At 41.5% G+C, this 27090-nt stretch overlaps 1 protein-coding gene across 2 annotated transcripts in view; it reads left to right on the top strand.

Moving 5' to 3' along the window:
* The window catches only part of SORCS3 (sortilin related VPS10 domain containing receptor 3), a 352535-nt gene that overhangs the window by 282929 nt on the left and 42516 nt on the right, over positions 1–27090 (top strand). For both annotated transcript variants that reach the window (XM_065067081.1, XM_065067080.1), the window contains 6 exons: positions 467–646; positions 2448–2594; positions 3283–3385; positions 7547–7623; positions 7732–7823; positions 12389–12496. In XM_065067081.1, coding sequence (XP_064923153.1) covers positions 467–646; positions 2448–2594; positions 3283–3385; positions 7547–7623; positions 7732–7823; positions 12389–12496 — 707 coding nt within the window. The remainder of the gene's footprint in view (positions 1–466; positions 647–2447; positions 2595–3282; positions 3386–7546; positions 7624–7731; positions 7824–12388; positions 12497–27090) is intronic.

The raw sequence follows: 27090 nt of genomic DNA, 5'->3' as shown, positions 1-27090 counted from the left end.
ATGTGAAATCCAGGGGTTTTTTTAAACTGCTTCTTTACCAGTTGGAAGCACAAACACATTAGTTCAGTATGTGGATGGAAATTGTCACTGCTTTTAGCCTGGTACTACACCATCCTGCTTAGTGAGTACGAGGACTCCAGACTCCAAGGTTGTGAATCTTCCATGGGTGATAAAACTGACTTTCAAATTTATAAATTAAAAATGAATCTGGATGAAATTCCTTGAAGCTACCAAAAATGAAGGAAGCAAAAACCCTTCGCCCAGCTGGTGATCATTAAAAAAAGGAAATATAGAAAAGTCACAATGTTGGTAATTTATTGGCTTGCTCTAACAGAAAATTGTTTAACGTACCTATAATTCATGCTCCATCTCCATTCTTTCATAAGTCATGGTAATTACTACATGTCCCAAAGGGCAATGAAATACAGAGATCCTCAGTAATAGGCCTTTTGTCTTCTTTTAACAGGACATGCATATTATCAGCACAGATGAGAATCAGGTGTTTGCAGCTGTTCAAGAGTGGAACCAGAACGATACATACAACCTGTATATCTCGGACACCCGAGGGGTGTACTTCACCCTGGCCTTGGAAAATGTGAAAAGCAGTCGAGGACTGGAGGGAAATATTATCATTGACCTTTATGAGGTATGTAGTAAAGGTCACCCTACAAAGAACAGCAACTGCTTGCTAGTTTAAGTAAGTATAAATCCCTTACCAGCCCTCCAGGATCTTCATTTGTTTTGGGATCAGCCCAGGGGCATTTATTGGATTTGATGCTGAGCTGGCTCATGTGGGAATAGATGCCATGCATTTTGATATAGGTGTGACAACTGATTACTTTCAAGTCAGTAGCTGGTTAGCTATGTGGCATTTCCAAAAGTGAAAGCTGTTATACTTTCTCATCCTAATGTGGATGTCTAAAGAAGGACTCAAAATACTGTTTTTCCCCTTGGACACATAGAGACACCTGCTCACAGGCAGGGAATGTGATTCCACCTTCATGAGCCCTGAGCAGTTTATGAATTCTAAGCAAAATTTTATAGGTGCCATTCGCTCGGAGTTAACAGCTGGATAACTTCTACTCTGAATCATCTTCCATTCTCATTCTTCTGCCAAAACCAGTCCATTCAGAGCAGTTGTTCCAGTTCCTGGTTTCTTCAGAGCATTCTGGTTTTGGTGTGTCATAACATGTTGGATGGAAGATCTTCTAAGGCTCAGGGCTCAGTGCTTTGCCAGCAACAAGCAACTAATTGGTAATATTAATAGTAGTGGTTGCAGGCTCACTTGGGATCCCAAGTTCTATTGTCACATGGAGAAATGTTTTTGCAATTACATGTAGAAGTTAGGATTACGTTTACTTATTTCAGCCAGAATAATGGCTATTTAACAACATCATCCATTTGTTCATAAAAATCCAGGTAGTTTAAGACAATGAGAGAAAACTAAAAAATTACACATGGATCAGTATAAAGAATAGACTTTCCATTTTATTTTCACCTAGTTAAATACATTTTATTGCCCCTGAAAAATAAATATATTTCTTTATTGTGATGAACCAGCTACAGTAAACATGCATAGTCTCCAATTCCTTGGAAAACTCTGTATTTACTAGCTGTGTATTATGAAATCTTTACTATTAAATGCTGATAGAGATTTTCACAGAGTCATTCCAAGGTCAGTTCACTCAAGGGGCTTTAGAGTGGAAGGATTTTTATCCTGGTTGTTGCCAGGAAGTTGCATATATATGGCAAGCTCCTTCTTCCCACCTCACTTTCACAGCTGTGCAACCGAAACCAGAGTCAACACAAAATCTTCTTGGGGACATATTGTCAGGAGCATATTCTGCCAGAATGGGTGCTGCTGACAAAAATCAAAACATTTGGAACTCCCGGGTTGATTTTGACAGAATTTAGGAGTGGAAGGGAAGCGAAGACTTCAAGTGTGCAGAACATCAGTGTTTCAACACATTTGGGATTTCCATCTTTTGTGTAAAAGAAAAAGAAAGACCAATACAAAAAGATCCCACACTGCTTCTGATGTGACCTGCTGTCTCCAAAGTTATGGCAGTCTGGGGAGGGAGTGGAGCAGACCGTATCCTCAGGCTCGCAGCAACCATGTGTGACACGGTGCATGCTGTACCTTCAAGCCCATCATCAGCCTGTCTGCAAGCACTCAAGAAAATCCAAAAGTTGTCTGTTTCCTAGGGATTTGCTCTGTGAACATCCTTGTTTTTTTCTTCCAGAGAGAGAAAGAGACTGCATGAGGCTGTTCAGCCTTGCAGGCATCATCAAGATGTATACGTAATGCATTCACAGCCTTTGAAGGCTGGATTGAGATGACTTTATTGTTTTTTTCAGAGACCTTCCACTCTTGAGGGTGCTCAGATGGGCCTTACTTTTGGCCCATTCTTCAGATGTATTTTTTCATCTCTCTCCATTTTTCCTAGGTAGCAGGGATCAAAGGCATATTCCTGGCTAACAAGAAGATAGATGACCAAATTAAGACTTTCATTACCTACAACAAGGGCAGAGACTGGCATTTACTGCAGGCACCAGACACTAATCTAAGAGGGGAACCTGTAGTTTGCCAGCAGGTGAGTGACAGACCTCTTCCACAGCACAACTGACTCCTTCATGCCTGCTTATTAATCACTGGGTTAAAAAAACTTGCAGTGAATCTGGGTGGGAGGGATTCTTGCCAGTCAGAGAACTGCAGAGTCCAGGTGCTCCAAAATGGGGCACAGTTTACAGAACAAGAAATTCAGGTTTGTCTTACTGCCATAATTAAACACTGTTCAGTGAACAGCCCTTTTACTATAGGCTGTAACCCCTGTATTTCAAAGGAGTGGAGTTTCACTGGTTAATATCTCTCCATGTTGTTTTTGTTTTTTTTTCTCTTGACCTACTGGGCATTAAGTAAGTTGATTTCTTTTTCTATAGCTTCATAGATTTTAATGGAAAATTCTGATCATCTTTCTTGATGTTTTTATGGAACTTAAGTCAGAATAAGAAAGTTTCCAGAAAAAGTGCTCTAGATCAGATCATTGGTAAAAGTGAAGACGTGCTTGCTTATAATGCAGTGTTCCTGTTTCTCTTGTTTTCAGCTACTTTCATGGTGCCTATTCAGGAAATGAACATATGCTGCTATTTGCAGCAGTGCTGAGAACAGAGGGGTCATTTTCAGAAGGATCAGACCATCTGTGTGCAGTCAACAAGGGTTCCTCTGATATTTAACTTGTTGCATATTAAAGCTTCTGCCTTTTGTTTGTTTCCTGTCAACAGCCCTTTTGCTCATTGCACTTACATCTGCAACTCTCAGAAAATCCCTATACTTCAGGAAGCATTTCCAGCAAAGAGACAGCTCCTGGGCTGCTGGTGGCAACAGGTAAGAACATAAGTGCTTCTTATCGCCCACTCATGCCCCGCTGCGAGCCTGAGAGTATACAAGATGTTTCCTGTTGATATGAAAAGTTTCAGCTCTGTTTCAGCAATTGCTGAGCTATTTCACATCAACTCCTGTTTGCTATGGGCTAGGAGAAGACATGTGGCCCCTGACTTTAAAAAAGATCATACCTGTCAGGTGTTTGTTGCTCTGCAGTAACCCATATGTAGGTGCAAGGGATCATTACCAACTGCCATTACTAACTCTTCTCACTTGACATCAATCCACCGACTACTGTAGATGTCTGCCCATTTACTGGAGTTACCATGAATGAAAATAGGTCCTCTAGTCATGGCTGTGCTCCTGGGAGATCTCTGTACCTTCCACCTTTTGAGTAGCAAGCAGAGTTGTCACAAAGCCTGTCAGGTGTAACCTTGACTTCAAGAATGCCTGCCTTGTGCACAGCACCTACTTCCAACACTGCAATGCTCCCAGACTAGCAGCACTTCATCAACACTGCATGGGTCATTGTTACTGTGGGTTGTTTTGCAAAGAAGTGCTTTGGCAGGACACGATGTTTTAATAGCAACCTGCTATAATCCTTTGCAGTGGCAATGGCTGACCCAGTGTAATTAATCTTACAACCATTACAGTCCACGTGTGCCCACAGCATGCAACCTAATCAGGATGGATGGGGCTACCAACCGTACGCAGAACTTCCACAGCTCTGTGGGAGCTGCTGTGCTAACAAAATGCTTTCTGAATGGCTGGCCTCTGAAGCATGTAGGCTGCCCTGCCTTTTCACAAGGAGTCTCCTACATGTAGTAAAATATGCCCAAATAGCTTAACTGTTCTTTCTAAGGCTCATTTTATCTCCTTTGTCTTGTTCAGCCTAGCAGTGGCTTGCAACTGTGTCATTTTAGCATATTGTCTATATGAATTTACACTGTTTCTTCCAGCCTTTTCCATTCTTATGTCCTTCTGTGCTTCCACGTGTCTGCCAGACTAACCCAGAACCTGAGAGACAGGTTCCCTGCATTACATTTGTATCTCAACAAGGGAAACACCATGTGATTTCCAGTTCACTGATCCAGGCCAAACAGGGCGAGATAATTTGGTTTAAACCTCCAAATCTTCCTATGCATAGTCAAGTGGAGTCATCACTCCTGGCAGATCACACTTGCTAGATGGATGCTTTGGAGCAAGACCTACTCATGATGCTGTGATTGCAAAGCCTTTTTTATTTAACCTTTTAGGAAGCAAATAGAGGCAGCAGGACAGTGAGATTCTAGGCATTGATCTAAATTGTTAGTAAATGAGGTTCTTTTCAAGCTGACAGTGCATGGGATGAATGCTTTCCCAGTCTAACAATTAACCTTTAAAAGGCAGAATATCATTTCTGCTTTACTGCTTTGTACAATAAAAAGCTTAACCTCTTGGGAATATAAACATCTGTTTCCACTCACCAGTTTCACAATAACAGGAATGTCTCACCGTGTTGGAGAACGTGTTCCAGGATAAGTATTGCAACTTACTCTCACAGGCTGCTCAAACTTTTTGTGTCTTACTCTTTGATTTGCAGTGGTACATTTCAACAAGAATAGGAAACTTGGACTCTTGATCTGAGGGCAGAAGTTAGATTCTTGCAAAGAGAATAATTAGGTTTTAGTATTTAATTGTACAGCTGCCAAATACTCTTGACTTGTTTGGAAGTTAGTTACATTTGGTGGGGTCTGGATCCATGTAGCTGAAAGAACAGGGAGAATGAAGAAAATAATGGAACAGTTTTGCACAGAAAAGAGGACAGAAGTGGTAGCAACAGAATCTCACCTTTTTACTCTTTCCTTGACAAAGTCTGGAAATCCCTGTTTAGAAAGTTGGTTTTCCAGTTTTGGTATTTAAAATATGATGATACAAAACTTACACTTCTGCCTTTAGGTCAGTTTCTAATTCTTGAGGATTTCCACTCATGATAAGACAGTGGACTAAACAGACTTCAGATTGACACAGTAGATTTATCCTTGTGAGCCTGGATGTCCTCATAAACTGTCCTTCTATATGGTTGCCTATGGCAGTTTTTTCTTGTAACTTAATTTAAAGCGGTTGGTCATTCTTGCTGGTGTCAGGGAAGAAGATTAGGTAGATGGACAGTGTGACATTTCCTATATCCTGAGCACTGTTGGAAAAGCCTTTCTTGAATTGTCCTGCCTCCCTGAGCCAGAAATTTTTTTAAACAGCATTGTCACAACAATGTGGCTAGTTGGACTCCATGATGGTGACAGGAGTGTGTCGACCCACATCTGGGTTTTAATTTCTCATTTTCCAGCATTAAATGTCAAAAATTCAATTAACATTTTCATTAGTATGTTTTTATTATGCTCTTGTTGATGCTATAAATGTGTAAGAGTGCCACCTCTCTCTTTTGCTATTTTTGAAGAGAAAAATACTAGTTTTCCTTCCCTTCCATGGAAATTACATCCACTTTAAAAAGTCTCATTTGGGAGGTATACGAGTGGATCACTAAGCAAAGAATTCATGAGCTTTGAGTGAAGAGGTTATGGGTTTGACCACTGTGTGGTGACTGTGGGCCATCACCATTGGAAGGCCTTCTGATGGAGTATCTGACAGTGTTACATCTGCCTCCTTCCTATGGGACAGATATTCATACCACCAGAATCCCACCTAGCACTGATTGAAGGTACAGTTGACAGGCTAGCAGGAAAAAAAAAAACCAAACAGTTCCTGGGTGATTGTGGTAGCTTTTCGCTGAGCCACATGGTACCTTGGGAAGTAGAGGGGTGAGAACAAATTAATTTAGAACAGACCTTCACTTCTTTGTGAGGCTGGTCACTGTGGCCATTTTAGCTCTGGAAGCAGAAGCAAGATTCTGACCTCAGGGCAGGGTGGAGAATAGGATAATAAGGCCTATTCAGAGCATGTGCAGGGGTTTCCTTGGGCATCTCTCTCTTGCAACTATTGTTGGATGTTCAGAGGTTCCAGAGACCAGGGATTTAGTCCAAGTTCATTATTTATACTATATTAAGATACATCACTGTAAGATTTGAGGTTCTCTCTGCCACCCCAAATGAGCGACCTTGGAAAAAACACTGTTTCAAGCTAGAGCTTTCTGTTGCATTGCTTTGATGTGTGGCACATCCATTCACTAATGCATGGTGGAGGCAGAGTATCTCACCCTCTAAGACTGTCAGCAGAACGCTTTCCATTATAATGGAAATTACAAAATTAAAATTAAGATCTGTACCATGTAACTAGTAAGTTTAAAGTCACAATTTGGGACAGTTCGGTCAATGAGAACAATCAATATTGTCTAAAATCTAGTTTCTTTCTCTCTGCTGCAAAGTCATTTGGTCCACCTTCATTCTCTGAACTGTTTCTGCTCCCAGGTGAGGTTCATAGCTAAACAAACAAGATTTCCTTCAAGTGGCACTTATATTTAATTACAATATAGTCCTCATTAATTGCAAACAATTAGGAAACCCAGGAAGAAACTCTGTTTATTTGGCTGCAGGTTCTGTGATCAGTTCGAGCATTTTGACAGAATCTTGAATAGGCTTCCTAGCTCCATAATAATGGGCTTCAGTGGGGCCTGGTTTTCAACTTTAAACTCAGTCATATGAGTAACATCCCTTTGGATGTTCTCCTTTACACAAGAAGTAGAGACAGAGGTAATTACCTTACCCTTGACAAAGACTGACAGATGACAGGGATGCAACTCACCAGCCAGAGCGCAAAGACTACAAGTTCAGAGAAAAAATGTGTATGTAATAAAATATCTGGTAGTCAGGGACAGCAGCTACTATTCTGCTGCAATTCTGATGATTTGTATGCACCAAATAGACATGAGGTTTCATACACAGCTTTTCAAGTATGTAGGTCCTTGCCCAGAATAGGTCTTCCTTTAGTGGCTTGCAATTATGGACAATGCAATCTGTTGGGAAAATAAGCTGCTAATACTGTTTCTCCCTGGTGTGGCACAGCTCTTGTAAATCAGTCTTACCACCTGACCATGGTGTTGTTTGTAGATGAGAATAGAATCAAGAACAGCAAAGAAGCACTGGCCAGGCCAAGGGCTTTTGATTTCCTGGAAAAATGCAGTTCTGTGTTCATCTGTACAAAAATGACTGACACTTGTTTGTGTTGCAGGAACTATTGGCTCTGAGCTTTCCTACACTGACATTGGTGTATTCATCTCTTCTGATGGTGGAAATTCCTGGAGACAGGTATGTTTTCCAGAGCAAAGGAAAGCATGGAGCCTTTTGCTATCCTTCTTCTGAGTTTTCCCTTCCCAGTGAAATGGAGCACTCACGCAGTACCTGATTTGTTTGCAGATCTTTGAGGAGGAATACAACATCTGGTTCCTGGACTGGGGAGGGGCACTAGTGGCCATGAAACGCACGTCAGTGCCCATCCGACACATGTGGTAAAGAATCTTGTTACTTTGAGAAGGTTTCCTGATGTGGATAAGCTGACAGTTGCGCTATTATATTTTGTGTTCAACTGGTCAACATCTGCTAGTGTCTACAAAATGAGCAGCTGAGATAATTCTTATCTGCATTTTACCATCATTTTGGTTTTGTTGATTAATACAGTGCTTATTGTACCATTTATATCTCTAAATTGTACCATTTATATAATGGCTACACATTTAATCATACTCATGCATGAATTACTCTTTGCACTAGTCATGTACTACGAGACTTCAGATGGCGTTTCTTTCCCACAGACACATACATACTGAGTAAGAATTCCTCTTTTGTGCTTCAGGTATTTCCGAAAGGATGTGTCCCTTGCTTCTGCTTTTTATTTACATGATTTGGTATTAAATTGAGGAGAGGGAGAGGAGAGGGGAGGGGAGGGTAACTGAGTAGAGTGGTAACTGAATAGAGTTGGGGGTGGAATAGGGCAAAATGATTTCTCAGTCGAAGATACTGTTTTGCTATAAATGGGTTATAACAGTCTGAGCACTAAAGATACTGCTCAATATTATCCTCTCCTTTACCTTTGCCCGTCTCAATCCTGCACCAGCTAAGCATGGGAGAGAGGCATTCTGAAATTCAGAATTCACCTTGTTTACAGAAAATGTGTGTGGTAGCACCACCATCAGTCTCTGGTCTTGAGCGAAAGAGGGGTGTAGCTAATGGACTGACCTACCCAGCTTCTAATGTTGTTTAGAAGTCAATGATTTAGAAATAACTTTCAGAGACAAGTTTTGTGTTTCTCACCACAAGTTTGAGTTGTCTCTCAGCTTGATGGTACTAAGTGTATGTCATGGTCTTCATGCAGAACAGGAAATGTGGCCTTCAATCAAATAGAAAAAGAAAGCATTGATGTTTGGCAGTAGTGATGAGGTGTTGAGGTCTTCTCCACCTCAGTCATTGTTGTACAAAATCCTCCAGTTAAATTACAGTAATTCAGAAGCTGGAAACCTCAAGACAGGCTGTCTTTACCCATGACAAGGTAATGTTCCAGAGGTGTACCTTAGGATCATTAATGACTACTTTTTCAATATGAAAAACTTCTGGACTTTATATTCCTTACCTGTCAGATAACTCTGCGATGGCTGCAACACAGATTTCTATTAGAGTTTGAATATGTTGCATTTGAGCACATTTCTTTACCACTCAAGCCAATTAAATGACTGCTTTAGTTTTGATGTGACAGTGGATTGTTAACCACAGGATATATTGGCTCATATTCCCAAGGCTTTGTAATTTTTCTAGGATCTTCTTGAAACAGGGGGACCAAGACTTCTCTACGAGGTGTGTGCCTCCATGTGGGATTACAAGAAAGTCATTACACGCAGAATGAGGGTTGTGATCTTTATCTAGCTTTCTAGTGTTCAGGAAACAGGTTAGTTGTTCCATCATAAACAAACTTCTTTCTATCATAACATAATATAAACAGCTGTACTGAGTCAGAGCCAGGGGTTAGTCTAGGCCAGCCCCTCTTGCCAACAGCCTTCTTAATGACATATAGTGGAGTGTAGTAACAGGGCTGACCCATAATGATGCTTCCAGCAGACTCCAGCTTTCTGTCTGTGGTTAGAACGTGGTGCTGTGTTGACTGGAAACATTCACCTCTGATAGGTAACTTCTTCATCATAACTATACCCGAAGTGCCCTCAGGAAAAAGACATCAAGACCACATCCAAGTCTTTAGACCTAACCACGTATAAGCCAACACAGGAGAAGTGTGTTTTAGCAAAGCATAGGTGTCACCAGCAGTAGGTACATCAGGCTGTGGAAAGTTGTGCTGAGGAAGAGTGAAAGATGAGCCACGTACTGAAAGAGATGTAAGTCATGTATTAACTATTTATGACTGTATTCTTCAACCCAGGTACGACTCTTAATTGTGTCTTACCTCGTGAAGGCTCTTTGGATGTAAAAAGCACATTATGTACAAGTGTCTATACTTAGATGAGGAAGTTCTGGTCACAGATTGATTTTCTGTAGGAGCTGAGAGACCAGTTTGCCTTTGCCTACTTTACAGAGGTTCCTTTCAGATGTTCTCCCTTTCCACTAAGTCTCATGAAATGGCATGTGCAATGCTATAAATGCCCCACCCACTCTATTAAATAAGTAGTGATTTAGAGCTGTTATCAATAAGCTCCAACAGGTTTCCTCCAAAATTGTACCCTTAGGGACTTTGGAATTTGCTTCATATTGCCTTAGTAGGCACATGTTTTATGGGCAGGAATGGAACAGATTAAAGGGTACATGTATATCTATTACTTCTCAGGCTCAGACATTGTACAATAAGTTTCATCTTGGAGAAAAGAGAGGCAGATAATTGAAAAGCCAAGAGAACTTTAGCTAAGCTAATGAAGCATGCTGTTCCTCAGAAATTGAAATGCTATTTAGATAGATAAGTATGCAAACAGAACAGCATACAAATGCACAGGTGTATGGGAAGATACATACATTTAAATAAATAGATTTGGGGCAGATAAGCTTTTTATATGCTGTTGTACTCCCAGCTTTCTGTCTTTGTTCTATAGTCAGCTTCCTATTCTGGCAGATGTGCATTGTGATTCAGTTGGAAGTGTTTTGCTTGGTGCTGTGAGAGGCAGATACTTAAGGAATGGTGACTGCAAGCCTTGGCTTTCCGCACTAGAGATCTGAGGTTGGTGTAACCCATTTTTTGTAATACATGTTACACTGGCCTCCTGGTCATTTGGTGGCATCTCAGATAGTGTCCCTGATGCTGCCTACTTGGAGTGGGGAGAATTCAGATTCCAGCAAGACCTTCTGAGACAAATCCAGGTGCTCAGATTCATGTGCACACACACACACATCTCCCCCAAAAACTTTATTCACCTGGAAAATAAGAAACGTTTTTTTAAGACTCACTTTAAAATGGAAATTGTTTCCTGCTATTCAAAGAAGTCTGTACTATTATTGTCTTTTTGGTAATGTCCACTGAGAGTAATCTGTCAGCTTTCACAGCCCAGGGTACCTTGCAGAATTATGGAGAACTGTGTAATGATGCTGCTGAGAGAGGATCAAATAAGCTTACAGCCAATAAACCTTTGCATTTCTCTGTTGGTTCTTTTTTTGCTGGTATAATTTGGAGCTGGAATTCTGGGCAAAAATTTTGTAGGAGCGGTTGTGTGGACAGTCTGGGGGCAGAGAGAAACTCTGTTGCTTTCAGAAATACAGATGACCAGCAGCCCAGGGAGCTGTCTTGTGCACACCCTCCTCTGGCTGTTTTCTGCACTTTTGTGGGCACAGACTATCAGGGTGATGCCAGGGCTGGTGGCTCCCGGAGGGCTGGGAAGCCAGGAGCTGGCAGAGGTCCCTGTGACAACAGGGCAGGATCTCACAGCCAGGGCCCATCCCACCACCAACCCAGGAGTGGGGCAGCCCAAGCCCTGGGCACCAGGCACCTCACTTGGTGACATGGACAGGCTGAGGTCAAACTGGGATGTTATGCCCGTGGCAGAGCTGGAGTCCGGCACTCCTGTGGTGTCAGTGAGGCTACTCGACAGTGGATGAGGTGGGGGATTCGATGAGTGAGGCTGGGAAGGGCCCTAAGGCAGAGGCCACCGGAGTCCTGACCCAGTCTGTCTGCTGGTGTAGCCAGTTAGGCTGTTCATTCGCTTACTCCTTCACAGTTGTCAGAGGTAGAGAAGTTGCTGGGATGTAGCTGAGAGCAGGGTTTGCTAACCCTCCTCTGCTAAGCTAAAAGCCTGTTGTACTAACTCTAATTCAACCAAGACCTTGTCAGCTGGGTTAAGATACACATGCTCTTTGATAGAAACAGAAAGTAAGGCACATGGTGGTTGTGGGTAGGGACAGGTGATCAAAAGCCACTGGATTTACCTTGCCTTGTGACTGACAGTATGAATACTCTCAGCGTTTCAGAAGGGAAATGCTTTAATTTCAACCAGCATACAATTTTGCTTTACAACTGTAACAGGCAAAGAACACCCAGGCTAACCGCTGACTGTGGCTCGGTCTGGCCTCCTTTCTCCACCTCTCTGTAAAACGGAGACTACTTCTGAGATCACATGCAAAGAAGTATTAGTAGGGCTAGACAGATTGCAGCTAATGCCATATGGCATTGATACACATGTGGGTCGAAACATCCAGGGGCTGGACTCAGTGATTCTAGTCAGTCCATTCCAACTCAATACATTCTATGATCCTGTGATATTGACAACAATTTTCATGCATTCAAGTCAGGGCTGCTTATGCTCTGAGTGATGCCTCATGTGAGGTGCTATTGCAGATCCAGAAACAGGACTTGGCAATGTCCCTTTATCCCTTGTGCTCTGGTGTACATCTGGATCAAGAATACCCATCTCCTTATTGCCAGTGATTATACTTTCTAGGCTTTGGTCTTCCAAAGTACACAAACAGCATGAATTAGTAGGCTGGGAAATGGCAAATATTAGTCCTTGTCTATAAATCTAGCTGTTGGAACTTGTGGTTGCTCTAGAGTAAATGTTTTTATGCATATAAATCTTGTCTGCTTCTATCCCAGGGTGAGTTTTGATGAAGGAAGATCCTGGAGTAAATACAGTTTCACATCAACACCGCTTTTTGTGGATGGATCCCTTGTAGATCCTGGCATAGACACCCAGATAATGACGTAAGTATAGCAGTTCTTAACTTTTTAGAAATGTGATGGCAAAAGGGATGCATGAAGATCCCCAAGTGCATGGTCAGGTTACAGATAAGTTGTGATATCACCATCCGTGGAAATTTTCAAGCTTTGGATAGATGAAATCACATCTGCCCTGATCTGTAGTTGGCAACAGTCTGTCTTGGAGTAAGAGCTTGGAGTAGTGACATCCAGAGGTCCATTCTCATAAATACTGCTGAGATTGTTTTCCTTGGATATGATGGCCCAGGGACTACAGTGCTCTTCAGGTGCCAGAGATGTGTATGGTTGCACCTAATGTCAGTTCTGTGCGTGCTCCAATCTCAAAATACAGCTTGGCTGTCCTTTGAGATTGCTGCTGGGTATGAATATCCCCAAATCCCATTGCTCACTATCTGTATCGTGGACTGTACATCTGATTTTTAGCTCAAGGTAAAGATGCTCTCAGTTTACATATGCAAAACTGAGCTCAGAATAACCTCCCTGGTCTGGGGTTTAGTATGCTATGATTCACCCATACCATGGAAGGAAGAGCCTGGGATGGCACTGAATGTGCTTGGACCTTCCTCCTCCCAAGACTGCTGAAGCACTGGGTAAGGCTGGTGGAACTGGTGGAGTCACGTTGGCCCAAGAACAGGCCAAGATCTGACTTTAACAACTAGGGAAGAGAGGGAAAGCAAGGACTAGATGGACTGTCTTCATTGCTTGCAGAGATGCTTTCTTACCTGTATTTTCTCTGAGCTGGCTGGAACAGTTTTCTCAAAAGGATCAGAAAGCAAGGTGGCTAAGATGCCTTAGACTGAGGCACACCCGCAAGGCATATCTGCAGCAGCAAGAAGGAGTGCCTTTGGCTGATCACTTCAGACACTTGCATCACTCCAACTTCTGGGCAGAAGACATACTGTAAATTTCACCTTGCAGTCAGTTTGCTTTTCCTGCTTTCTGCACTTGCACCTGAAGTTTCTGCAGATTTTCAGTACTTGCAAGAGAAAAGAGATTCAGGCCCAGTATATTTTCTTCTAGACTTCAGTCCATCTGCCTGCTTCAGTGACAGAAAGGCGTGCATGGATCTCATTGCTGGTGTCACAGGTAGTGATGGACTGAGAGTAGACTGCTGGGTAAGCTTGTCATCAGTTTCTGAGGAAGCTTGGATCAGATAATAGTTGAGTGTCTTGGGCATTTCTGCTAGTGATTTGAATTTATTCCAACTGGTTTGTGTGATTTGTGTTAGTATGCCTTTCAAAAACCAGACCTACATCAGCCTTACACAAACAGAAGCTACTGTGTGCTGAGGAGTGCCCTGTACTTGCAGTTGGGCTCAATTTAGCTGCACAGGGCTGAGGGAAAATCCTCTTCTGGCAAAGGGTCATTTGAGATGGCTTCTTTGACATTTATGCCATGACAGAAGAGATGTGCTCATGCTGTAGTCTTGGGAGGATCAGGAAAGTGTACTCAACTCCTGCATAGCCCATCTGTATCTCCTGTGCTAAAGTTTCCTGGGAAGGCCAGGCTAAGTAATCATGATTATCCTTTACGCCTATAAAGCATAGGAGCAGCACTCTTAAGTTTGTTCCCAAACAGTACTGAGGCAGAACAAGTCAGCCAACCATGGCCATGTCACAGACAGATGTTGAGATTTTATCACAGTAGAGGTGGTAACAGTTCTGGCAGGATTTCTAGATTTTCCTTTACTCCAAAACCATGCCTTGGCTTTGGCTTTTTCTTCATAAAAGTGGAGTACTTGTTTATGTAGGAGAATACATCTGCTGCCTTGCTATCTGCAAATATGGCCCCTGTTTTTGCAAAGAGCAAAACCCAACAGCATATGATATACCTGCGAGCCTTTTCACAAGGCTGCTGTAAGCATTCCATTGGCGAAATACATGACAATCCCCAGCTGAAGATTGCAGCCTCCATTCTGTTCAATCTATACTTTTTTTTCCAAATGCAGTAATAATGTGGCACTTTCTGTGTTGGTTAATGTGGGGCTTTTCTCCAAAATTATTTGTCCAATGCACAATGTGTATGTGTAACTTCACACAATCACAGACAGACACACACGTGCAGAGAGACAGATCTGAGCTCAAATAAATCTGCATATCAGCACCTTCATTGAAATCAATGGAGTTAATCAGTTTCAACTATCTGTGGATTTAGCCTATTTACTTTATAAATCAATGCAGTTTTCTTTTGAGATGAAAGACGCATTTTAAATCTAAGGTTATTGTTACTTATATCTCTGTAGTTTTCTAATGGAGGATGTAAGAAGTGAGTTATCTTGCTCAATATTTGGTATTAGCTTCGAGTGTTGATTCTTTTTCTTTTGAAATCTTTGTGGGCATATTATTATTATTATTGCTGTTGTTACTGGTATTGTTTTTATTATTACTGTCATCATTAGTAATTTTTAAAACTATTCTTAATAGCCTGTTAAAGCCATATAGAGAAATTTCACATTATACTTGCCATAAATGTTTAGAGAAATTCCTGTCCACAGCATTAAAAGAACTGAGGAGGAAGGAGCCCATTTATAAAGCCCATATGCAAACCATTTCTATGCAGATCACCTAGGTATTTCTCGCAATGAGAACTTTAGTGAACTCATCTCTAAGGGCAGCATAGGATCATGCTGAGTTTATGGAAGCTTCGGCTGAGAAGAATCAATGCCTTTTTATTGCTACTGGCCATCCTCTGAACTAAGATAAGATATGCTGGTTGGATGTACATGGATATTGTGTTTCTGTGTAGAAATGCCAATGATTTCAAGAAGCTGATGAGAGGAGCACGGTTTGAGATTAGCATCTGATGATGATTAGCTGATGATGGGATCAGTGGGAGCTCTTAGAGTAGAAGCAGGTCTGAGGCAGAGAGACCAAGACTGTGCTCATGTTTGTGTGCTGCCAAACTGGGTAGGTTAGTGGCTTTTAAAGATTTTTCTTTCATCCTGGAAAATGCAAAATATTTCATCTAGTAGTCTCAGCTGATTCCTGTCAGGGACAATTTCTTCCATTGATTTGTATCAAAGTGGTCTGTGTTCACCTATTTCAGAAAAATAATATTCTGGAGAGAACGTGTATTAAATAGTCATTGTACTCCAACAATTACTAACATATTACATTATTAACAATATTATCATAATACTATCTTATTAAAATCAGTATATCAGTAGAATGACTATTATTGCCAACCTTCATTATGTGGCACATCCTGTGAGGTGCTCTCTGGCCTGTAGGAAGCAGCCGCAGTTTTAGCACTGAATTTCATACCACTTCATGGTTGTTATGTGAAGAGTTACAGTATCTGTCTGTATTGTATGAGCATCCTAAGCTTTTTGGATCTTTTGTGCTTCGTGCTTTATATACATGTCCTAAGAGAATGCTAAAGAACTTACCAGTGTAGTAAAATCTGTAGATTTGCATGTAGGGGCATTATATAATTCTGAATATCTTAGAGTACTTTGAATTGGAAGCTACTTTTAGTGGGGAATTGGACAAGATATCTTGCAGAGGTCTGCTCCAACATAAATTATGGGTTAGGCGCGTTCTTAGGTGACCCAATGAATGCCTAGAAAGCACTAGCCTACAGGTTTCTAACTTCTGTCCTGTAGCCATTGCTGGCAAGTGGTCTATCTTTTAATGATTTCACATTCTGATGGATCATATCTAATGTTTGTGTGTTGACAAGCCATAGGGCAGCATGTTACTTGCTTGAGGTTGACCATCAGGGGAAAGGAATGAGATTGTATTCCCTTCTAGTCGACTGTGATATATCGAAACAGAAGCAGTATTTGCTCAAGAGAATTACTAGTCTGTACCATTCAAATCAAGAGACAAGATGTTTCTGTGGGTCTAGATTATGGCTTTACGTTGTTCCAGCTCTGACTCGTAGTTGTTACCCCTGCCACTTCATCTCCAAACCTACATAAAGAGAAATAACCTTTTTTCATTCACAGTCCTGCAGAGCTTTGCTATCATTTTAGTAGACCCATTATATGTGTGTGCACAGACACTCATTTATAGATGGGGATCATTACGTTTGTCTGTGCTGATAAGTGTATATTTATGTAGACACACCCGTGTGTGTATATAAATATATGTGTTTCTATGTGTGTATACTTCATCATCCATATATATCTGTGTACGCATCATTGAGCATTAATGTTTTCAGTGAGAGGATTTAATACAAGCTGGTCTGCCAACATTGCTGTGACTGCTGCCCTTGGCTATGTGTATGTTAGAAATGTAATGATTGTAAATGAATAGGTTATGAGCCCTGGCCCTTTTGAACACCTTCTCCTTTACATGGCCATGCAGCTTTACCAGAGATGAAGTGGGAGCATTTTTTATTCCAGGAGACCCATAAAACTACTGGCAATCCATCACTGGGTGGCAAAAGAGTGGGGCAAAATTAATAAGTAATTGAGAAATGTTGTAAAAGGTAAGATGGAGACCAGAAGAGGTTTGATGTGAGAAAGAGAGCACTTAGAGCACAGGACATATTGAGTCAGACCAGAAGTCCTGCTAGCTTGGTTCCATGCTCCAGCAGTGGCAAATAAAGAATGCTAAAAATATATATTTTTAAAAATACATTATTCCCTTCTACAGTATTCTTATTTACAGATATTTGCAAATAAGTGATTTTCTTGGCCACAGAATCACAGAATGTCAGGGATTGGAAGGGACCTCAAAAGATCATCTAGTCCAATCCCCCTGCTGGAGCAGGAACACCCAGATGAGGTTACACAGGAAGGTGTCCAGGCAGGTTTTGAATGTCTCCAGTGAAGGAGACTCCACAACCTCCCTGGGCAGCCTGTTCCGGTGCTCTGATACCCTCACTGAGAAGTTTCTTCTCAAATTTAAGTGGAACATCCTTTATTCCAATTTGAACCCATTACCCTTTGTCCTACCATTGGTTGTCACCCAGAAGAGCCTGGCTCCATTCTCGTGACACTTACCCTTTATATATTTGTAAACATTAATAAGGTCACCCCTCAGTCTCCTCTTCTGCAAGCTAAAGAGAAGGGAGCTAAAGCTCCCTCAGCCTTTCCTCATAAGGCCAAATATAGTATTCTTTGTATTTCTAAGATGTTCCTGATTTTTTATATTTTTTTGAGTTTTTTTTTCCCCTAAATCCCTTTAAGAATTTAGCAGTCACATTATCCTGTGGACAGGAGCTCCATGAGTTAACTTATTCTGAAGAGCTGACTGACTTGTGGAAGACATCAGCAAAGTATGTACAGGCCTGAAGGCACCATGGACAGATTCTGATTACCACTCAGCTGATACTTGGCAGATTGGGTAAGAGAGGGGCAAGAGCTCCAAGGTCCAAACTCCCACTAAGTTCAAAATTACATGGGAACCAAGAGTCATTTTCCTGTCACTTTCTGATAAGGTGATTATCATCTTTAAGCACGGCAACATTGGCTGCCTTCTGCTCAACTCTTGCTGTCACGTTTAAAAGCTGATAGAGGAAAGAAAATTACAAGCTGATACAATGTCCTTGAAAGATTCTGCCCCTTTGGCTAGGGGTAGGGACCTGCAGATCCGCCACCTCCGAGTGGTTGTGCTGAGAAAAGGTGAAAACAGGTGATAGAAAATAGTGCCTTTGCTGGGATGTAGCCAGAGGGGCTCGGCCTTCTCCCTGCTGGGCCAGTCTTTGCCCTCCATAGCATAGCTGGCACCCCTGCCTGCAACCTCAGCAACGTGGCAGAAACACACAGAGATTGTTCTTCCTAGAAGGAATTGCGTTTCTTGTCCAACATGTTTAAAGAAAAGGCACAGACACAGTGTTCATCAATTCCTATGGCCCAACAGAAGCCTTCAAACTCTCCTGCCATCAATATGGTCGCTTTTCACTTCACTCTGTTTGAGAAAAGGAGAAAGAAGCTGTCTGAAAAAGAAAAACAGATTTTTCTTCTGTACCTTCTGCTGCTGAGCTCAACAGAGGATTTGGTGAAGAGGGAATCTGGAGGAAAGATTTCACCAGAGGTCTGTAGAAAGCTATATCCAACTTGAAGCTCTCAGTGCAAAAAACAACAGAAGGGATCATGTACGGGGGCTGTTGTGGTGAACGGTTTTGAAGTCTACCCTTATTTATTTATCTTCACTTCTTTTGGGAACAAGTGCTGACCAGTCAGCCTGTGCCTACCCTCAGACTTACCAAAACTGTTGGGTATTTGAGAGATTGGAAGGCAGCTTTCAAAACTCAGTTTATCCAAGTTGCATAGGTACCATTAGATACCTAGAAAGAATGAGTAGGTTTTAATTGTTAGTCCCCATTGTGGTTTTATTTTGCATTTCAGTTTTCCTTTATGTTTATTGCTATATCTGTTTGTGGTGCAACTGGCTTTGTTATTGGCTATGGATTTTACTGCAAGGCTTTGATGTGTCCTTGTGAGTTCATTGCACTGTCCTTACTCATGGGCTGTGCAAACCGCAGTGTGTAAACCTGCATAAGGACTCTTCAAAATGGGATCCATGAAATTTAAATGAATCTGTGAAAATTATGACTGCATGCAGACAGAAAAGTAATATTTTTAACTAGATCTGAGAACAAAAATTACAAATATAATTATTAAGTTAGGAAACCAAAACGATTCAGAGGATGTTGGCATTTGCTATAGTGAGCTGCATTTCTGTATCATCTCATCTAATTTCAAAACCTTCTGGAAGTAATTAATAGCTGGGACTTTGCAAGAAAATGATCAATGTGCTAATGCCATCAAGTGACTTTACAACGGACACGAAAATGTGTGTTATAGGAATTCACATTTTATCCCAGTAGATGATCAGTTTATACCCCGGAGTAAGACAGTTGATTACCCATATCATTATCTTTGTTTGCACGACTTAAAAACATTATTAATGATCACAAATTAATCAGTGTCACTTCTTCCTCTCATCTTCCTCCCTGCCAGAGAAGTACTGTATTTGTTTGCTTTTGGATTGCTGTGTGAGTTCACCTGAACAGCTCATAGAGGCACAATATTGATGGTGCTGCTGATAGTTGCAGTATGAGCTGACATCTTTCTGTGGCACCTGAATAGACAAATCAGGTGATGAGAACATCTGCTTAGAGTGATCTTTCTCAGACAGCAGTGTGTGATTTATCAGGCCTTGGGAAGAAGGCCTCTGTGACCTGAGATCAGTTCCCAGCAGTTGTGCCACGTACTCAGAAGATTCCTGGCAGAAGCCGTAACACATGGAGAAGGCATCAGGCTCTGTGGCATGTATTGTCTGGCTTTGGCTTTCCGGGACAAACATTGCTCTCGTTGGGGTTACACTATTTACAGTAGGTCAAATATGGTGCTGAAGAAATCAACACCATTAGTTGTATTCCACAGGTAGGGAAATTGAGGCAGAACAAGAGACATGCCCATGGTCAGTCACTCATCAGGATGTCATGGAGAGAGTCTGACATCAGTTCTCCTGAGTCTCAGATGAGAACTCCACTGTGCAGACTTTTCCCATTTTTCAGGGAGAAGGAGATGTTGAGACATGTCTTTAATGCTCAGACACGGTGGATGGAGAGCAGGGAGGAGGACTAGAAAAAGGTGTGCTGACTGGAGGCTTTTATTCACTGAACAAAAATCCCTCACAGGAAGAGCCAGAATGAATACTGGTCTGATATATGATTTCCCTAAGTAAAAGGACAAGTGTTGCCTGATGACAATACAATCCGGATATTCTTATCTAGAGGCTAATGTGCTTTGTTTCTTTTGCTTTTAAGTAAAGACACATGGATTATTAGTCCTGTGTTGTCCTCCTGCTATCAGCTGGGCTGGACTGTGGGGTGAACAGCCAGGGGTAGGGTGCTGTGCAAATGTATGTTCCTCAGAGCCTTTACCTCTCTGTTAGAGCAAACCAGGAAATATTTTGGTGCCCTGAGCCCACCAGCCCTCAGGGACTAAGAAGCCATATGGTCTCAGCACCTTTTCAGCTCAGCTTGGCCCTGATCCTGCACAGGGCAGAGGGTGGGACAGCACACCAGCTTTTCGGGGAGCTGGGAAGCCTCAGAGCTGGGTTGGCTGCAGAGGTCATTCTAACAGATGTTTTGATCATTGGGTTGCAGTGACTGATGGACAGGAGTGCTCCAGAGCAGCAGTACTATAGTTTGAGGCATCTCACATGGTTCAGGTAGTGCTACAAGCCTTTGTTCTGATGAGAGCTTGTCCTTGTATGATCACTGTACATGGTTTCATTATTTCACAATCCCTTTGTAAGCCAGCTCCTCTTGCTGTTGCCCAGCCAGGTACAGATCTCATCCCCTCTTCTGAGCCACCTTCTCTCTCATACGCTGTGCCAGGCAAAGCTTGTCACCCTGCTTCACCGCAAACTGGCCCTGTCACATATTTTTGGAGCTTACATCTTCAGAGCAATGGCTTCCACATTTGTGTTGGACATCTCTGGTTGCAAATCTGCTGATTCATAGGATGAAAGATTGGAATGACTGAACATGCTGTGGTTATCCAGCTTCTGGCAAAGGGGCAGCACGTGCCTATGTTGGGACCACAGACCTATTAGCAGAGGAAACACTCAGATTGCTGATGCCTGCCAGAATATTTTCTAGAAGAGGGAGGCAGCATCTTCAGTTTTCAAAGCTGTCAAAAACTGGTTGTCTTTTATGAATGCTTCGAAGAAGAGAGAGAACACTTCTGAAAAACAGCATTAAAAATTAATGTGCTTTCCCATCCCCCTTCCCAGGTGTCTCACACTCTCTTTCATGTTGCTGGGATTTCTTTTGAAGCAATTGTCATGTAAAGTGGTTTGGGAACATTGGCAATGAATTTTTTAGAGACCAGATTTCAAAAGGTTTGGTTTGTCATTCAGTAAGTTCTTATTTCGATAGCACTTTGTTTTTCTGTGTGTGTGTGGTTTTTTGTTTTTGTTTTTTAAAGTCTCTGTCTCCCCCATTGCCTTGTTCATTATTTGTGCAGCTAATGGAGAAATCGAGCCCAAGCTGTAGGGCTGCTTTGTAATTATACGTTCTGCAGTTTACTTACTAATTGCACTTGGCATTACTTGCTAACTAAAAGATCACGCTGTACCATGTCATTTGCAGTGGTTTTCCTCTTCTGGCACTTTAAAGGAAGTGTCCATTGAGCTGATGACTGTTTTCCAAAGCTGAAGGAAAAGGGTCTGCCATGATTGTACTGCAGAATTCTTATTGCAAGATTTTAGTTTTTTTCTCTGTATTCACAGAAGCTCTTCCCCTGCTCCATCCATCCCTCCTGACCTGGAATCTGGCAATGATACAGCTTTCCATGACCAGTTCAATATGGACTGTCAGTCAGAGAATCTGGCCAATATTTTGAATTTCTCTTCTGTGGAAAATCTCCATGTCATGCATTCAGTTTCACTTGGAGGTGGAAATAAACCACTTCCTTCAGATTTCATCTGCATGAGAAATTCCGTGAAATTCTCACTTGACCCTTCCCCTTGGGAGACAAAATACAGACCAAGATTTACTTGAACAATTTTGTCATCATGAAAGCTGCTGTCTGCTGTTGGTATATTGTTGGTAGTTTCATTGCTGCTGTTTTTATCCCTCTGAGTAGTAGCAGTAGAATAAGGCTGTATATTCGAGATAGACCATAGGGTTTACATTAATTTGCACCAACTGAAAATCTAGATCCAAATGGATAGTATCTTTTATTTGGAAAAAACTGCATCTCTTCTTTCTAGAAAAAAATGCCATTTTTTCTTACTCTTTTTACTCATGAACAGAAGTACAGCAGCCATGAATCACCTCTGAGTTGCCCTCAGGCTACTGTTCCTAGTTAGCAGGTCAGCCAAAAGCAACGGAATTTAAATCTCCAAAGTGTCTCTTAAAGACCATATTTATTGTTTAAGAAAAAAATCAGTGTTTTTTTGTCGTCAATTGCCTGCCTTTCCAAAGTCATCTTTCATCTTTTATGTTTCCTTTGTTTCCAGTCTCTTGCTCCCTGCATCATCTCACCAGTCATGAGACAGTGTAACTCTCACTCTTCCATGCTCCCTAATTACTGATCCATGTCTCTTTCAATTAGTTTCTACTTCCTTGTCTCAGTCCCTTTCCATCCAATTTCTAAGTAACCAGTGACCTCCTTTAACGCTAATTCCATCTAATCTCTAATAAAAAACAATTGGGAGGTTACACAGCCCATTTGGTTTTCTCTAAAGTCATGATTTATGTTTAATTCATGGAGAAATAGCTCATGTCTCACTTCTCATTCATAAAGCCTAACCCCGCCAGTGCAATTTGCAACTGTTCCATTGCTGCTTATGTGGTTTTGGCTCTAACATTTCAGCTTGCACATAGGAACTAGTCTTGCTTTACTGCTACTTTCTTACACACAGCTTGCTTCAGATCTGTATTTCATAACAGGCCCTCTTTTTGTGTGTGTGTGCAGTTGTCAGCATTTTCTTTTATTGTCTCAAAACCTATAAATGTCAACAAGCGATAGAGGTACATTTATGTAGCAATTCCTTCTGTAAGTGTGTGCACTGAGCCAGGATCTCTAGCAGAAGCTCACAATTTTCCCAGGTAATGTAGGACCAGGATAGCCCAGCTTGTGGAGAGAAAAATCCAAACTAAATCAAGGCAACTATGGAAGTGAGAGAACCTCATACAGGGACACAGTTCATGTTCAGCTAGACCTCGTTTGTTTGGCTGGATCTTGGCTCTTTCTGTTAGACAATGTCCCCACCTCTGGTCTGTGTTACCCAGCACCCTGGCTCAGAGGAAATGGCAGTGACTGTTTTGTGTTACCTCCATGTAGTCATGCCATGTTGATGCTGAACTAATAATTTATCTTGGAGCATGTAGCACTGCGGTATAAAGCACAATAACCAGCAGCAAACCCCAGCTCAGATCTGGCTAGGCTTCTTAGTTCCATCTCTGTGCTGGCTGTGTAAGTGCCAGAATTGGTCTCACAGAAGAGCTTTATTCTCCAGGCTTGCCAAGAGCCACAGGAATGGAAATGCAGAGCTGAGAGAAATGCAGGTTTACCTGGCAACTGCTCAGGTCCACATCTACACATCATGCCTGAAAGTTAAATGGCCTTAGAGTTCATGAAAGCAGACCAGCCAAATTTGAATAGCTCTGATCCTTGACTTTTGCACTGATGGGTCCAAGCGGAGGTTGCATGAACCTAACCTGTGTGACTCAACATGAGCCCATCTGATACCTATCCTAGATGCCTGTAGGGAGGAACTCTGCAATGCTACTATGTTGAGGGTGGTATTGGCCAAGCCCTGCTTGTGAAACCACATTGGTAGTACTTGCTGGGAAAGTCTTGGTTACTTGGTTAGCTATTAAAATTGCAGCAGTAGATCTATGTGCTTCTGTTTGATGGACATCAAAGAGGGGGTGAACACCTCCAGTTGTGGTAGATTAACCACTCAGTGCTCCTGCAGCTCTGATTGCCCAGATCTGACGCTTGCCCTGGTTTTGGTCAGGTAACCTCATCCCCTCCAGAGGACTAGAAAATAAACAGCACACGTGTTTCCATTCCAGAATGTGATTCTTCCAGACTGTGCTTCATAGCACTTCTTGAGTCTACCCATCAAATACTTCTGGTGCTACCTGTTAGAGGTACAGATGTAAGTAAAGAGGAATGTTAACTGAAGTCAGAGGGCAATTTTGCTTCACTTCCTCCCCCTGTACATTCCCACAACAAAAACACCAGTTCAGGTCAGATGAAACATTTACTGATTTGCGTGATTGTACTATTGTTTTGGTGGGTTTTTTTTGTTTGTTTGTTTGTTTTTATACTTGCTAAGACACTTCCTCTGCAAACGGTTTTCTTTTATAATGAAAGAGGAAAAAAAGCCATGGTTGGTTCTAGTGTTTCCTATATGAAACAGTCTATTTATGATGACACTGCAATTAGCTTTTCCTTCAGTGTTATCAATGGAAGTATATATTTGGCTCTCTATCTAGTTTTCTGTTGATCCATCCACCTATCTGGTTGTATAGTTCATCTCAAAAAGTGTTGTCTATTAAGTATATTTATATTTCTTGCTTTTATTTTACTTTCAGATATTCAAAATGCTTAAAACTTAAACAGCCTATTCTGCAGGGCCTAATCTTGTTAAAGTCTGACTTCAGAGTCCCCCAGGGTACTTTGTGAGAAACAAAATGAGGTACCATTTAATCTCTCTTACCTTGTTGATGTCTGGTGAAGAAAAAATGCTTCAGAAAGGAGGCTTCATTTGATGTTTTGTGTAGTGACGATGAGTTTATCAGCTGCTTCCTTCCTTTGTATCTTCAGTCATCTGTCTCACTGATTGGTACAGCTGAGGACAGGAAGCCTTACCAGGGACTTTGACCATTATCTCCCATTACACACAAAAGAGATAGGCTGACTTGTAAAGATAGAAGTCCTCCATCTATATCCAAACCAGAACAACCAAGTACAGGCAGCTTCAGTGCATGCTTGCTCCGTATAATGTCCTGCCAGTTTACTTTAGAAATGATAGAAGGGGACTTGATTTAGACATGAAAACACCTCCATGTCTGTGCCTTGGCAGCTTGTCTGAAACTGCCAGCAGGGATAGATCCAGGTAGATACAGGAGCTATTATTTGAGAAGATCTGTTTCTCACATCCTAGGCAGGGATAGGGATTGAGTCTATGTGTCAGAGGTGGATGAGTTGTTATCTTGTGACCCACAATTCATTCTGTTGACCTGTCAGGAATGAGTAGTATTGAATTACATAAAAAGCCCAACTATCAAGAATGCAAGGAATGATAAGGTAAAAGCAATGCAATTTGACAAGAGAACACTCTCTAAATGTAAAAAGTCTTTCAAATAGTTTCTGTACAAGGTTATCCAGTCACTATATACCACATTTGTAAATTATTGTGTATTTTAAAAACTAATGAAAGATATAGCAGCATTACCAATCACCTTTTCCAAAATGACTCCATCATGAATCCATAAGCATTTTGGAATTGCTTTCCAGGTTTCTAAAAATTTTTCTGCAAACTGATGACATCCAGCCCTGGCAATAAAAGCCTTGCCTTGTTTCTCCAAAGAAGGGATTGAGGAGCTGCTTCTGGTTTCCTAGCAAAGGTTTCACTGTGGGTTATGCACAGAGCACTTGAGAAGATGCTGTCCTATTAGCTAAGATTTTATGTGGAGTTTTAACTGGTTATGCTGAGGGACAGAACAAAAATCTATCCTGTCTAAAGCTGGTAAACTTCCATTGCTTAGACTGGAGAACGATTGTTAAATTGAGCTTAGTCAGAAAACTGACTCTGTCTAAATGCCATCCAAGTTCTTGTATTTATTGCTTCTCAAGGACTTCCAAATCAGAATGCCTAGATGGCAAAAATCAAAGTATGTTTTTTGTGTTGGCTTCCCAGAGACGGACCTTGAAAAAACAGGTTTCTTTTGTCTTCTATCCTTGCAACAATCAAGAGCTCTCAGACCATGGTAGACAAAGTTATTAAGGCAAAATATGTAGTACTTTATGTCTCCTTTCCCCTTGTATCGTCTTGACAGTTTAGCTAAATTTATTTTTAAAAAAATCCACCTTCCTAGTTTAGTGAGCAGACAAAGCAAATGAGAAACAAAGGCACATGGGAGTTGGATAAGATATTATAAATGAGATGGTATCTTCAAAGCAATGTGAGGACTCATCAGTTGAATAGGGAAAAATAAACTCCCACTAATGTGTTTTATCCAGCCACTCTGGATACAGAAATCCAGATGTGTGTACTGAAGCACTTAATGCTAAGTACTTAACTGATAGCCTAACACTAGCAGTTTTAAGACATTGCAGATCTCTGCTGTCTGCCCAAACCTCTGTGTTGAGCCTGGCCACCCCAAAACAGATACGGTGGGGAGGGGTCATGTGGATGCATCTTAGTCACTATGGAAAAATATCCAGTGATATAGTTCACAAAACCGGTGAAAGCGAGGTTCAACTGCAATGTGTGATTTTGCTCAGTCAAGGTTTGTTCACTGTGGTGGTTTGTTTAGCCATTTTTAATTCCACAACAGATGAGGAGTTCAGTCACTTCCCAAGGAAAACTGAGAGTCCATTGGGGCCCCATATGGATAACATAGCACTCTTTTCCATTATGTTTGCTGGCTCTCACAGAAGTTTCAAATGCACAGCAGAATTATCTTCAAATGTAGTGTAACCATCATCATGTTGACTGGTCAATCAAAAAGTGCTGTAGGTGTCTGAGTTGCATTTATTATTGGTAAGCAGCGCTCTCAGGACGCAGTTGCTTGTTGGCTGCTCTGTGTATGAGCAGCTCTTATTGCTGAAGGCTGCATCGTAATGGTTGATCAGGCTTAAGAAGCTTTTTATTAGCAAGGCAGGAGGCGGGGGGGGAAAGTTTCTACTTTAGGAATCAGGTGACCCAGAACCATCTCTGCAGCACAGAGAAAAACATCCGTGTCTGTTCACACTCCTCTAATTACATTTAGTGTAGTATTGTTTCCATCTAAATTATAGCAATTATATACAAAGATCTTCTTTGAAATCATTTAATTAAAGAGTTTCTAATGCTCTGTGCTTTTGGAATGCTAATATATTGCCTTCCAATTAGGAAACCTTGCTTTTTCCATTAATTATGATTATCATG

The sequence above is a fragment of the Columba livia genome, chromosome 6 (assembly GCF_036013475.1).
Source record: "Columba livia isolate bColLiv1 breed racing homer chromosome 6, bColLiv1.pat.W.v2, whole genome shotgun sequence".
In the NCBI taxonomy this organism is placed as follows: domain Eukaryota; kingdom Metazoa; phylum Chordata; class Aves; order Columbiformes; family Columbidae; genus Columba; species Columba livia.
Note: the sequence above shows the minus strand (reverse complement) of the source record. Positions and strands in the feature narration are given on the sequence as shown.